Raw genomic sequence first — 14696 nt, 5'->3', positions numbered from 1 at the left:
GAAAATATACAGTATATAAATCTAACACAGTAAGAGAGAATGTGAAAAAAAGAAACCTGACATTTAAAAAAAAAAAAAAAAAAAAAAAATATATATATATATATATATATATATATGTATATATATGTATATATATATATATATATATATATATATATATATATATATATATATTGCTGAACTTAATCCCTTTATTTTTTAAATCTTAAATTAATAAGAATGTATACATGTTTAATATAGATGTTGCTAGTTTACATTTATAAATCTGTAACTTGATATGCTGTCTAGTATACCAGAGACGAGCCCTGTCACAAGACAGCTTGGTGTATGAGTCAATAATACAGGGAGGGGGAGACGGAAGGTGTGTTTTCCCCTTAGCCCTGAACCCTGAACCAGGAAACAGTCACTGACAGCCTATTAGCAGTGCTAGGCTGAGCGAGCAGAGTGTGGCTGCATCTGCATCTGCCAGAGAGGTTACACGATCCTGATCAGCATGAGAGGCATAATTAGTCTTATCCAACGTCGCAAATTCTGGATCCCAGCTGTGAGTATTGCATCAAGAAAGTCACCACTAACGGCAATGATCAGTATACTGTAGCTGGGTGTGTTGATTGTCAACACCACTTATATGGATAAGTTGTTATGCAGTCAGTCCTTCATACTGTCACACACAGTCACTGCTACCAATGACTGCCATCTACTGCACTTATTCCCTCAACTGCTGTCTCTGGGTTTCCTATCATACCACTTAGATTGTAAGCTCTCCGGGACAGGGATTTCTTTTCCTATTGTCTTATCTTATTGTACTATAATTCTCAATATTGTCTCTTGTAAAGCACAAAGTACAGCTGTGGGCACTATATAAATAAAGATATACATACTGTACACTGAAACATGTTTTCTGTTTCTTATGCGTATATACACACACACACACACACACACACACACACACACACACACACACACACACACACACACACACACACACACACACACACACACACACACACACACACACACACACACACACACACACACACACACACACACACACACACACACACGACCTAGGCGCAGAAAAAGAAAACAGGGAGGGGAAAACATAGAGTAGTATGTCTAATAATGTGTCACGTGTAGATGGTAAGATATACACTCACAATTAGATGAATATACAAGGGCCTGTATCCAAATAGCAAGGGTATGGAACTCTGTTCTGGTAGTTTTTTTTTTATCTCCAACACTTGTATCTTTATTGCAGGAATCACTCCAACTCAGATGGGCTGGTTCTCAGTATCAGACAGGCATCATAGGAATATAGATAGTGTAATACTGATTTATTAAAAACAATAAAACCCTATAAACATATAGGTTATACACTAACACTAGGTAAGTACAAAATGGGCAGTTGGAGAGATTATAATCAAGCTGAGTCTCTCACTCTCAGCTTGTGCCCCCGATCAATAGTTGTCAGCTTTAAGTTTTGACCTTAATTGAAAGTTTGCTGCAGGCTTTGACTCAACGCACTGCTCTGTGTATTGGCGTCTGCTGTACCTGACCGCCGAATGCTTCCGCGTCACGTGTCCTCTTTCCGATCTCGCCTGCACACTCGCAAACTTCCAAAGCTGCTTGGTCTCACTCTGGGCTCTCTCTCCTCAATCCTCCTCCTGCACGGCTACTAATCATCCAACGTTTCACCGACAAGGCTTCTTCAGGGGATTAATGTTGGCACTATTTGTCCCTACCCTATTTATAGGCACTTCCCCATTCCTATTGGTTCTCGTTAACATAAAGGAAATATATATAATTGGAGACATCTGAGCTGATAATGATACATATCAGAGACATAGAATTATTCCTGAACCAATGATTGTAGAGATCTAGAAACTGAATACTTGTATAAAAAGATACATGTTGTCAAGTAATTAATCATGAAAATAAGACCTATAAGATACAGTAAGCTATTTCCTGCACGCTTTTTGGAAATGTATTATAGGTGTCTAGTCACTCTAATTTTCTCATGCCACATTAAACATAGCTAAAATAAGCACACACCTCAAACCATGGATATACATTATTAATAATATGAAATGCATTCACCAGATAGAGGTGCTCTATACATTACTCATATTATACATCAGAAAGCAGGAGAAAGATATATTGGCTTCAAAATGTACCACAAAGGGAACTATCTCTAATATGGACTTAAATACATATAGTTTAACAGTATTGAGCTTATTTACAACATACATAATAGCACATTAAATCACACATTATATTATTGTTACATCACTAAACTAAATACATAGGGAATATCTTAAATAGACAACCCATCATAAAATGACATAATAAATATAAGTATAGGGAGTCATTATGAATTCACACAATTGGAAAGATATGGTGAACTAAATATGAGACAGAAGATCTTCATTAATATATTGGATAACACAAGGTCTTCAATCGTACAAAAAATCTCCTTACTAGAAATAGAACTGACTCAGGAATAGATGTGTGTGTTGGAGAAAGAATTATCGTTCGCACCAACGAACAAAATAAACTCATTCAACACATATATCGACATTAGCAAATTTACTAGGAAAACAACGTTGTAAAAAGTACTTTTTAAAACAAAATGTTACTTTTGAAAAAACTGATGGGATTAGCACAGACTGCAACAGATTCCAACATACATCACTGAGGAGGAACTCAATTTTTTTTATCCGAGTTACTTAAAAGGAGCACATATTGATACATTTAGCAAATTAGTACAAACAGACATTGAGAAGTTGGAGATCTCTAAAAAAAAAACCAAAGAACACAAAAAAATCTTACAAAAAAATCTTACAAAAAAAGAAATGGAAGCAGTACAGGAATTACGCAAAATGGACAACATTGTAATAAAACCAGCAGACAAGGGGGGGTTACATAGAACAGATTATGACAAAGAAGCATTTAGATTATTAAATGTTGCAGACACATATACAAAGCTTGATGGTAACCCAACAACTAAATTCCATAAATATCTCACAGAATTATTAAATAAAGGATATAGAGATGGAATCCTAAATAAATCTGAATGGGAATATTTAAACATAGAAAATCCAAGGATCCCGATCTTTTACTATCTACCTAAACTGCATAAATGCTTAACCAACCCCCCCGGCCGTCCAATAGTGTCAGGCATTACATCTCTGACATCAAACTTATCAGGTTATATTGACCAATTCCTGAAAGACCCTGTAACAAAACTATCCAAATGCTTAATATCTTGAAAGATACAGTGTGGAAAGAAGATTACGTCTGAGTTACATGTGACGTATCATCACTGTACACTGTAATAAACCACACAGACGGGTGTACTGCTATTGAAAATAATCTAACACAAAATGGGGTATTGGCTCAAAGTCAGATTGATTTTCTGTTCCACTGGTGGGTTCTATGTCTCTGATATGTATCATTATCAGCTTAGATGTCTCCAATTATATATATTTCCTCTGTGTTAACGAGAACCAATAGGAATGGAGGTGCCTATACTGTATATAGGGTAGGGACAAATATTGCCAACATTAACCCCTGAAGAAGCCTTGTCGGTGAAACGTCGGATGATTAGTAGCCGTGCAGTAGGAAGATTGAGGAGAGAGCCCAGAGTGAGACCAAGCAGCTTTGGAAGTTTGCGAGTGTGCAGGCGAGATCGGAAGGAGGACACGTGATGCGGAAGCATTAGGCAGTCAGGTACAGCAGACGCCGATACACAGCGAGTGCGTTGAATCGAAGCCTGCAGCAAACTTTCAATTAAGGTCAAAACTGAAAGCCGACAACTATTGATCAGGGGCACAAGCTGAGAGTGAGAGACACAGTTTGATTATAATCTCTCCAACTGCCATTTTGTACTTAACTAGTGTGAGTGTATAACCTATATGTTTTATAGGGTTTTATAGTTTTTAATAAATCAGTATTACACTATCTGTTTTTCAATCTCTATTCCTATGATGCCTGCCTGATATTGAGAACCAGCCCATCTGAGTTGGAGTGATTCCTGCAATAAAGATACAAGTGTTGGAGAGAAAAACACAGTCCCAGAACGCTAGATTCCAATATCAGAGTTCCAGACCCATGCTATTTGGATACAGGCCCTTATATATTCATCTAATTGTGAGTGTATATCTTAGCATCTACACGTGACATATTATCAGACATACTATTCTATGTTTGTTTTCCCCTCCCTCTCTTTTTCTGCACCTTTGTCATTCCTTTGCAATTCTACTTCTCGGCATACAGTATGTGGGCGCGTGGACCTAATTGACTGCATTTAATAGGGAAAGGTAGACACGGATAATCACCCCTTGTATTTACAGTATATTGTGGTTCTTAATCACATTTAATTAATATTAATATATATATATATACGTATTAGTTTATGGTGGGTGAAAAGGCCAACAAGAAACCTCCACCGTATTGCATATAGCAAATAAAAAGATCACTTGTGAGCATATTCACTTGTACCTCTGCCTTTCACCATTATCCCCAGCATACAGTGCTTCCACTGCAGCAAGGGATTCTGGGAAATGACATGCAAATGAGCACACAATGTGTCACCTTTTGTCTAAAAATTCATTGTGTGTGTGTGTGTATGTGTGTATGTGTGTGTGTGTGTGTGTGTGTGTGTGTGTGTGTGTATATATGTGTGTATATATATATATATATATATATATATATAAACACAGAAGAAAAAGGAACCTCTAAAGTAGCACTCAGACAATAATTTGCAAAAATAAAAAAGGGTACTTTAATTAAATCCAAAAGATAACAGAAATACAAACAACTGACTGATGAGCCTGCCTGTCTAAAAAATAAATTTGGTGGACACAAAGAATTGATCAAAAACACAGTATAATAAACCCAGAAAAAATAAAACTAAAAAATCAATGCCCTAAGAAAAACCTTGCTCACTGAGGGAAAGGATTATTTCCCGCAGTGCAGCAGTACAGACCGGCCGGTCACCAAAGATGTTAATGGCTAATAGACATAGAGAATCAAAAGAAAGAAAAAAAATTTCAGGCTGAGAAAATATACACAGAAAAAAGTATATGTGCTGTACTGATAGCAGTGAGAGTGTCAGATACACAAGGGTAAGCCTAATACAATTATATAATACTATAACAAGGAATATATGTCAAATAATACATTTAGTGACCCAAATACACAAATATAAACAGATGGGAAAAACAAAGGGAGAGATGAATGAACAAAGATACTCAGCTCCTTGAGAATGAAACACTGCAGTCATCAATCAGCACAGCACAGTCCACAAATAAAGTCCAGAATATTGGACAATGTTGATAGTCCCAAATAAGACTGAAGGCAGGCAGGGTCAGCAACAGCAAAAATTAAAATTAGCCCACTAACGCGTTTCGCCCACAAAGGCTTTCCCAAAAAAATATATATATATTTTAAAAAAAATGAAAATTGGTGAGGAAGCCTTTGTGGGCGAAACGCGTTAGTGGGCTAATTTTAATTTTTGCTGTTGCTGACCCTGCCTGCCTTCAGTCTTATTTGGGACTATCAACATTGTCCAATATTCTGGACTTTATTTGTGGACTGTGCTGTGCTGATTGATGACTGCAGTGTTTCATTCTCAAGGAGCTGAGTATCTTTGTTCATTCATCTCTCCCTTTGTTTTTCCCATCTGTTTATATTTGTGTATTTGGGTCACTAAATGTATTATTTGACATATATTCCTTGTTATAGTATTATATAATTGTATTAGGCTTACCCTTGTGTATCTGACACTCTCACTGCTATCAGTACAGCACATATACTTTTTTCTGTGTATATTTTCTCAGCCTGAAAATTTTTTTTTATTTTTTTTCTTTCTTTTGATTCTCTATGTCTATTAGCCATTAACATCTTTGGTGACCGGCCGGTCTGTACTGCTGCACTGCGGGAAATAATCCTTTCCCTCAGTGAGCAAGGTTTTTCTTAGGGCATTGATTTTTTAGTTTTATTTTTTCTGGGTTTATTATACTGTGTTTTTGATCAATTCTTTGTGTCCACCAAATTTATTTTTTAGACAGGCAGGCTCATCAGTCAGTTGTTTGTATTTCTGTTATCTTTTGGATTTAATTAAAGTACCCTTTTTTATTTTTGCAAATTATTGTCTGAGTGCTACTTTAGAGGTTCCTTTTTCTTCTGTGTTTATATATCTATACTTTTCCTCTAGCACCACCTACAGCTTATACTTTATTTCTGTTACAACTATATCAGTTATATTTTTCTGATTTAGGTAGGTTCATTTGACATTGCATTTATTTTTTTTGGAAGTGATGCGGTATTCACTTGTGTGTTTACAATATATATATATATGTGTGTGTGTGTGTGTGTGTGTGTGTGTGTGTGTATCACCAAAAAATCTACTCGCCACCTAGTACCACACGTGTGCTGCTTGGGCCAATAGGAGCTCGCCACGATGTGAAATCCACTCGCCCGGGGCGTGCAAATGTATAGGTTTGTCGAACACATATATATATATATATATATATATATATATATATAATCGATGGTTTGGGGCATAGGTCCCAATAACAGTGCTCAATCCAATTCCAAACTCCAGTCATATGTATAATGATAGTCCATATGTGTATGAAGCCAGTTAAACCATACAGTGAGATATTGGACCCAGTGCTATGTGTAAGCAGCAATACCACAACCACTGATAAATCCACTAATCAAGTGAGATGATCCATATGTATTGATAAGGAGATGTAATAAAGGTATAACATACCATGGGTGTGTGGAATAGTGCCATGCAGGTCACTATAGCTGCAGCGCTGTTACCGGTCATCAAGTCTCCTTGGGGAGAAAAACAATACTCACTGAGGTCTGCTTCCTTGGTTGCGTGCATCAACGCTCCATATTCAAAGTTTGTGGTAGAAATCCCTGGATTCCAGCGGTGCACAGCTTGGTAGATTCAAGAGACCAGCAAGGTGTAAGTTAAAAACAGAACTTTATTGATAGAACATGGTATATGGGGGGTAAAACTCTTACGCGTTTCGGACCTACAAAGTCCTTAATCATAGAGTTGATTCGCGCCGTTTGGTTCCCCAATCTTTAAAGGGTAAGCCCCTCCCCCCTGCGTCATCGCGCTGCGTGATTTTGGCGCGAAAATCGCCAAGCTATCCACTCATTGGTTAATGCTATCAGCCACTGAGCAGCCTTATGCCGCGAGTGTGTCCCGAGCAGGGGAATGACGCGCATGTTGGTAACTGCGCGCATATCCCCTCCTTCCTGACAGATCGCGACGTCGCTAGGCAACCAGAATAAACAAATACAATGAGTTGCCCGTCTCTGTGTTCTATGAGGATAAATACTGCATCGTGAGGAAATGGGGATGGTGGGGGGGGGTAAGGGGGAAGAGGGAAAGAAGGGTATGAGGACAGGGACAAATGACTGGGGAAGAACAGGACGAGTGTTCCATGAAACTGATGGACTTACTAATAAAAACAAAAATCCAAGAAAGGATCAATGTGAAGAAAAACATAAAAGATCTCCAACAGAAATTGAGCGCATTTAAAGAAATGGGAGAGTTCCAAACACTGGACAAGAAATTGTTAAAAAATGTTGAGAAAGCTGAGGCTGACATTATGTTGAAAAAACAACAAAAATTCGAGAGGGACCGTATGGATTATGAGCGTCATCAGATCTACGCCTGGCAGAGACCACCTCCACAGAGAAATAACACACGTCAGGAATCCGGACAGAGAGGATCTCAGAATAATTACAACAAAAAAGATAGATCTAGAAGATCAACTCCCAAGAGATCCATTCTGAAAAAATCTACGGAAACATCAAGTATTTCGGATATCTCTGATGGAGAGAGCCGCCAGCATATGGTTTCATTCTCTACAGATGAGGACACGGACAGATACAGTGAGAATACAGATTATGAGGCCAGGAGTATGAAGCAACATAGTGGGGCCTCCACATCCTATGATCTGAGAAGCCAAAAGACGGCAAAAAACTCAACAAAGGGACAAGGCGCTCGAAAAAAAGACGGAGCCCAGAAGCAATGAAAAATCGACCCTTGATGGAAAGCCATAATGTTATAAATATTTCAGGGATCACTGTATCAGATGGAGAGATAGCCGTGTTGAACAAAGGTCTTAATTTTGCACCTATGAATAACTTTAATTTGTTCAACACGGTTATCGACTTACAGAAGTATGTCCGTAAGTTGTCCTTAAAAAAGTGTTTTGCCTCCACCGACAAATCAACTTCTGAGCCTCCTCCCTTGGGTGATAGTGGTCTCACTGACCCCTCTCACACAAAGGATGAACCTCAGGAGGGGAGATTATCTTTCAAAGAGTGTGGGGTCCTTCAGGACATGTTAGATCTAGAAGGAGATGACACAATATTAGATTCTTTAAGTAACGAAGAGCAGTTCACATTTTTGAGTGGTACAAAACACACACAATTCAGGAGTAGGTCTATCTTCTGTCCTTCCTTCTCCAAGGGTCCCCATTTACAGACCTATGAGAGACTAGTGGAGAAGGATTTACAGGCTCTGGCCAAAGGCTATACATTCACTGCTCCCTCCTTTGATAATTTGTCCAAAGAAGATAGGACAAACCTTAATACACTTAAGAAAAGGTCCGATATCACTATCAAGAATGCGGATAAGGGGGGAGCAGTGGTGATAATGAGCACACAAGCTTACTACACGGAAGCCATGAGACAGTTATCCAACACACAGGCATACTGTAAGTTGGACAGGGACCCTACTCAGATGTATTTGATGGAGATTCAAGAACTGTTCGATCTGGGTAGAGAACTAGGAGTACTTAATAATCGTGAGTCAGCTTACTTGTACAATCCATTTCCAGTCGTACCTATTTTTCACCATCTCCCAAAGATCCACAAAACTCTAGTCTGCCCTCCAGGCAGACCTATTATATCTGGCATTGGATCTTTGGGAGATGGTCTATCTAGGTACGTTGATTACTTTTTACAAACATTGGTTAAAACATTACCCGCTTATTTAAGGGATTCTGCAGATTTGCTTCAAGATATTCAAATGATCAAATGGCTTAATGGTTACACTTGGGTCACGCTCGATGTAACTTCTTTATACACTATTATTGATCACACTTTGGGCACGAGAGCAATTAGTCACTTTCTTAATCACTCAAATTTAAATTTAGCACAAAACACTTTTTTGTTAGATTCGGTAATGTTTTTGCTACAGCACAATTATTTTATGTTTGATGCACAATTTTATTTACAGTCACAAGGCACAGCTATGGGCACGTCATTTGCACCTTCATATGCAAACTTGTTTATGGGATTTTGGGAGTCCACTCATATTTTTGGTGATAGCAACCCGTTTAGAGATAATATCATTTTTTATCGTCGCTTTATTGACGACTTATTATTTATTTGGAATGGGGATGTAGACACCTTACACTCTTTCTTTGAATATCTTGAGGCAAATACATACAATTTGAGATTCACACATTCTTACAGTGACTCACAGATTGATTATTTAGATCTGCACCTCTATATAGATACTGGACAACAAATTCAGACCAGTATATATAGAAAAACAAATTCCAAAAATTCTCTGCTCAGATCGAACAGTGCCCACCCGAGACCACTTATAAAGGGGATACCCAAAGGGCAATTTTTAAGATTAAGGAGGCTATGTTCCACAAAAGAGTCCTTTTTGGTACAAGCTCAAGAACTCAAACAAAGGTTCAGAGAGCGTGGTTATGGAGAGAGGGACCTGGAGAGTGCCTATGAACATGCTCTACAAGCAGATAGGGAACACTTGATTAAGAAAAGAAACCCCAAAAAACCATTTCATAACAACGATACTGAACAGGGCCCTCTCTTCATAACCACCTTTTCCAAACAAGCAGAGCAGATAAGATACATCTTACAGAAACATTGGGGAGTTCTAAGACTAGATCCAGAATTAGATCCTTACACTAGACAAAACCCGAGACTGGTTTTCAAAAAAGCCAAGACAATCGGCAACTATGTATCCCCTAGTATGTTTAGCTCTAGGAATAAGAAATCAACACATTTACCAAGGGGATTCTATAAGTGTGGCCAATGTACCCTTTGTAAATATGCGGAACCCCTAAAGTCGTTGAGGGATATCTATACGGGTCATACATACAATATTGAAACATTCATGACTTGTAACACCAACTTTGTGATTTATCTGCTGAAATGTGCATGTGGCAGTGGCTACATAGGTAGAACTATTAGAGCATTAAAAGTGAGGATCACAGAACATATCCGTAGCATCAAAAAACGTGACGAACGCTTCCCCGTAGCGCGCCATTTTAATACATGCCCATTAGGATCCATTAAAACATTTACATACAGCGCCATCGAGAATGTATCTATGCATCCTAGAGGGGGACACAGGGAGGCTTCATTAAATCGTCGAGAGATGTTCTGGATTTATGCCCTTGGGACAATGGCACCCAGGGGCATGAATCAGGACTGGGAGTTGAAACACTTCCTTAATTGACAAAAACATCAGTATAGTGTCCTCATTTTGGATTCACACATTGACCTATGATTATTCATTTGCCTCACGCATCAAAATACTTGAAATACTTAATTGTCAAAATAACTTCCATGAAAAATTTGGGGTCTACTCATATAATAGATTTTATCATACCTATTCTGATATAACAACTATTACAATATCTCATCTAGAGTATACATGCAGTATATATAATTTACTTTGTTTGTTTATATACCACAATTAATATACTATTGGTTATCACATTAATTAAAATATATGGGGTCAATATTAATTCCCCCATATGGTGAAACTAATATGGTACTCACAGATATGATTGATCACTATATCTTAACATGTAGTACAATAGGGACACATTGTTTGATGCTTTGAGATAAATATATTGCAATGATTAATTATGGAACAAATAGCATAAATGGATTGCCCTTTTCATAGACTATGTGTTCTCTATTGCAGCTAAAAGATTTGCTATATAAGGTTTTAACTGTTTTTGTCTGCTATATACGTTGTTAATTATCACTGTGCATGTTGCATCATGCCATTTTTTTATTTTAATCCGTTTTCCTGTTCTTCCCCAGTCATTTGTCCCTGTCCTCATACCCTTCTTTCCCTCTTCCCCCTTACCCCACCCCCCCCCCCACCATCCCCATTTCCTCACGATGCAGTATTTATCCTCATAGAACACAGAGACGGGCAACTCATTGTATTTGTTTATTCTGGTTGCCTAGCGACGTCGCGATCTGTCAGGAAGGAGGGGATATGCGCGCAGTTACCAACATGCGCGTCATTCCCCTGCTCGGGACACACTCGCGGCATAAGGCTGCTCAGTGGCTGATAGCATTAACCAATGAGGGGATAGCTTGGCGATTTTCGCGCCAAAATCACGCAGCGCGATGACGCAGGGGGGAGGGGCTTACCCTTTAAAGATTGGGGAACCAAACGGCGCGAATCAACTCTATGATTAAGGACTTTGTAGGTCCGAAACGCGTAAGAGTTTTACCCCCCATATACCATGTTCTATCAATAAAGTTCTGTTTTTAACTTACACCTTGCTGGTCTCTTGAATCTACCAAGCTGTGCACCGCTGGAATCCAGGGATTTCTACCACAAACTTTATATATATATATATATATATCAAAAATGAATAGACAATACCGTTCTGTGACTAACGACAGGGGTATCGTCTATTCATTTTTGCTTATTGAAGCTCGGCTAACACGGTACTGATACATCTACATATATATATTTATATAGAGGTATCAGTACCGTGTTAGCCGAGCTTCAATAATCAAAAATGAATAGACGATACCCCTATTGTTAGCCACAGAACAGTATATATATACACATATACACACACACACTGTTCGACAAATCCGGTCGCCCGCATGCCCCTGGTGACTGGATTTGACCTCGTGGTGACTTCGTGGCCGCCCAAGCAGCGCACGCAATTTTCCCGCTCGCGCTATATGAGCTCGCGCTTCTACGGGCATATTTTTCTCCTCCAACTGCAATGGCCGCGCGGCGTTTGTTGCCATGTTGCCATGCTAACATGACGCTCGTGATGTCATGACGTCACGCAGCATCAAGAAGCTGAGGAGACAGCCTCTGCTGAGGCACCGATTCGAGTCTGGCCCCCGTCCGCACCTCCTACCTGGCTGCCCGACATCCGGCCCGGCTGCCCGACATCCGGCTTGGCTTCACCCCCACCCCGTCTGGCTTCACCCGGCCCGGCTCCCCCCCCCCCCGGCTGCCCGACCGCCCGACCACCAGCCGGCTTTCCAGCTGGCCGCATGTGGAGGGCATGAACTGCTGCACAGGTGGGCCCCCTCCCTTTCAATGAATAAGTGAGTGTGTCTTTGAGTGTGTGTGTGTGTGTGTCTTTGAGTGTGTGTCACCCACTCTCTCTCTCTCACCCTCTCTCTCTTGCACCCTCTCTCTTTCTCTCGCACCCTCTCTCTCTCTCGCACCCTCTCTCTCTCTCGCACCCTCTTTCTCTCGCACCCTCTCTCTCTCCCACCCTCTCTCTCTCCCACCCTCTCTCTCTCGCACCCTCTCTCTCTCTCTCGCACCCTCTCTCTCTCTCTCTCTCGCACCCTCTCTCTCTCGCACCCTCTCTCTCTCTCGCACCCTCTCTCTCGCACCCTCTCTCTCTCTCGCACCCTCTCTCTCTCTCGCACCCTCTCTCTCTCTCGCACCCTCTCTCTCTCTCTCGCACCCTCTCTCTCTCTCGCACCCTCTCTCTCTCGCACCCTCTCTCTCTCTCTCACCCTCTCTCTCTCGCACCCTCTCTCTCTCGTACCCTCTCTCTCTCGCACCCTCTCTCTCTCGCACCCTCTTTCTCGCTCGATCGCACCCTCTCTCTCTCGATCGCACCCTCTCTCTCTCGATCGTACCCTCTCTCTCTCGATCGCACCCTCTCTCTCTCGTTCGCACCCTCTCTCTCTCTCTCGATCGCACTCTCTCTCTCTCTCGATCGCACTCTCTCTCTCTCTCGATCGCACCCTCTCTCTCTCTCTCGATCGCACCCTCTCTCTCTCTCGATCGCACCCTCTCTCTCTCTCGATCGCACCCTCTCTCTCTCTCGATCGCACCCTCTCTCTCTCTCGATCGCACCATCAGGTAAGATCCCAGGCGGGATTGCTGCTTTAGATATTGTGAAGCGGGGGCATCCAGACACTAGCTTTGGGGTTCAGTAAAACTAGTCATTCACATCTGGCTTTTTTTTCTAAATCCGACATTTACACACACATGTAACAAGGACTAATTGTAGTATAATGTAATACAATAAATAAACTAATGTCAAAAACGAATGTTGTTCTTACTAGGAATTTATTCATTTTTTTTTTTTAAAAAGCGGGTCTGGGGGCGGGGCTAGGTGGCGAGTAGATTTTTTGTTCAGCGAGTAGATTCTTGGGTTATTTGTCGACCAGTGTGTGTGTGTGTGTGTATATGTATATATATACACACACACACACACACACACACACACACACACACACACACACACACTGGTCGACAAATCACCCAAGAATCTACTCGCTGAACAAAAAATCTACTCGCCACCTAGCATCTAGCACCTACATATACATACACTTGTATTGTGGTCTTTATTAACCTATAATTGATATTATTTATTGTAGCGCTTATAAGTTTTTATATATATATTTTAGCTGATATACCCGGCGTTGCCCGTGATTTACCCCCCTTCACAGCTGGCTGGCCCCCACGTTCACAACTCCGTTCCCCTTCACAGCTCCGTCCCCCCCCCTACTTCACAGCTGCGGTCTTCCCTCCCTACACCCCACATCAGTCCCCACCCCCCCTGGCCCCCACATCACTGTCCCCACCTTGCATGTCACATGACCCCCCCCTTGCACCTCACATGACTCTCTCCCCCTTGCACCTAAGATGACTCTGCCCCCCTTGCACCTCACATCTCTGTACCCTCCCTTGCACCTCACATTACTCCCCCCCCCTGCATCACCCCCCGGCCCCCACCACACAGACTGTCTCCCATACACACACACATTGTCTCACACACACACACACACACACACGTAATTATGTAAGAAGGATAAAGTATAAATGTGTTACAATAAATAAACTGTTGTCAAAAACGAATGTTGTTCTTACTAGGAATTTATTCAATTTCTTTTTTAAAAAGCAGGGCTGGGGGCGGGGTTATGTGGCGAGTAGATTTTTTTGGTTCGGCGACTAGATTTTTGGGTGATTTGTCGACCTGTGTATGTGTATGTGTGTATGTGTATGTGTGATTCCACCTCTGAGATCACTTGGAAAGACACGTTTTGTTGGGCTACATGTGATGTATGTTCTCTTTACACCTGCATAGACCATACTAAGGGCTTAGAAGCCATCAATCACTTTTTACAATTAGATTTGAATTTGCATGTGTCACAAAAAGATTTTATTTTATCTTGTATTATTATTATTAATGTTAACAATATGGGGCTAAAATTCACCCATTCTATACATCCAGATACAATGGTATTTTTAGATCTTGAGCTGTTCATTGATAGGTCGGACATGAGGATACATAGTAAAACACACTTTAAACCTGTCTCTACCAATGGGTATCTGCAGTACAGTAGCAACCACTATAAAAAGTGGCTTAATAACATTCCTA

The 14696-nt window shown here is 40.6% G+C and overlaps 1 protein-coding gene across 2 annotated transcripts in view; it reads left to right on the top strand.

Annotated features, from left to right (window-relative positions):
* The first annotated feature begins 385 nt into the window (after positions 1–385).
* The window catches only part of LOC142496277 (uncharacterized), a 35589-nt gene continuing 21278 nt past the window's right edge, over positions 386–14696 (top strand). The window contains exon 1 of one of the 2 annotated variants that reach the window (XM_075602927.1): positions 386–544. In XM_075602927.1, the coding sequence (XP_075459042.1) occupies positions 494–544 (51 nt within the window). In that variant the 5' untranslated portion in view covers positions 386–493. The remainder of the gene's footprint in view (positions 545–14696) is intronic. The other variant, XM_075602934.1, reaches the window with a different exon arrangement.

The sequence above is a fragment of the Ascaphus truei genome, chromosome 1 (genome assembly GCF_040206685.1).
Source record: "Ascaphus truei isolate aAscTru1 chromosome 1, aAscTru1.hap1, whole genome shotgun sequence".
Taxonomy (NCBI): Eukaryota; Metazoa; Chordata; class Amphibia; order Anura; family Ascaphidae; genus Ascaphus; species Ascaphus truei.
The sequence above is the reverse complement of the archived record's forward strand: the minus strand, read 5'-3'. Positions and strand labels throughout refer to the sequence as shown.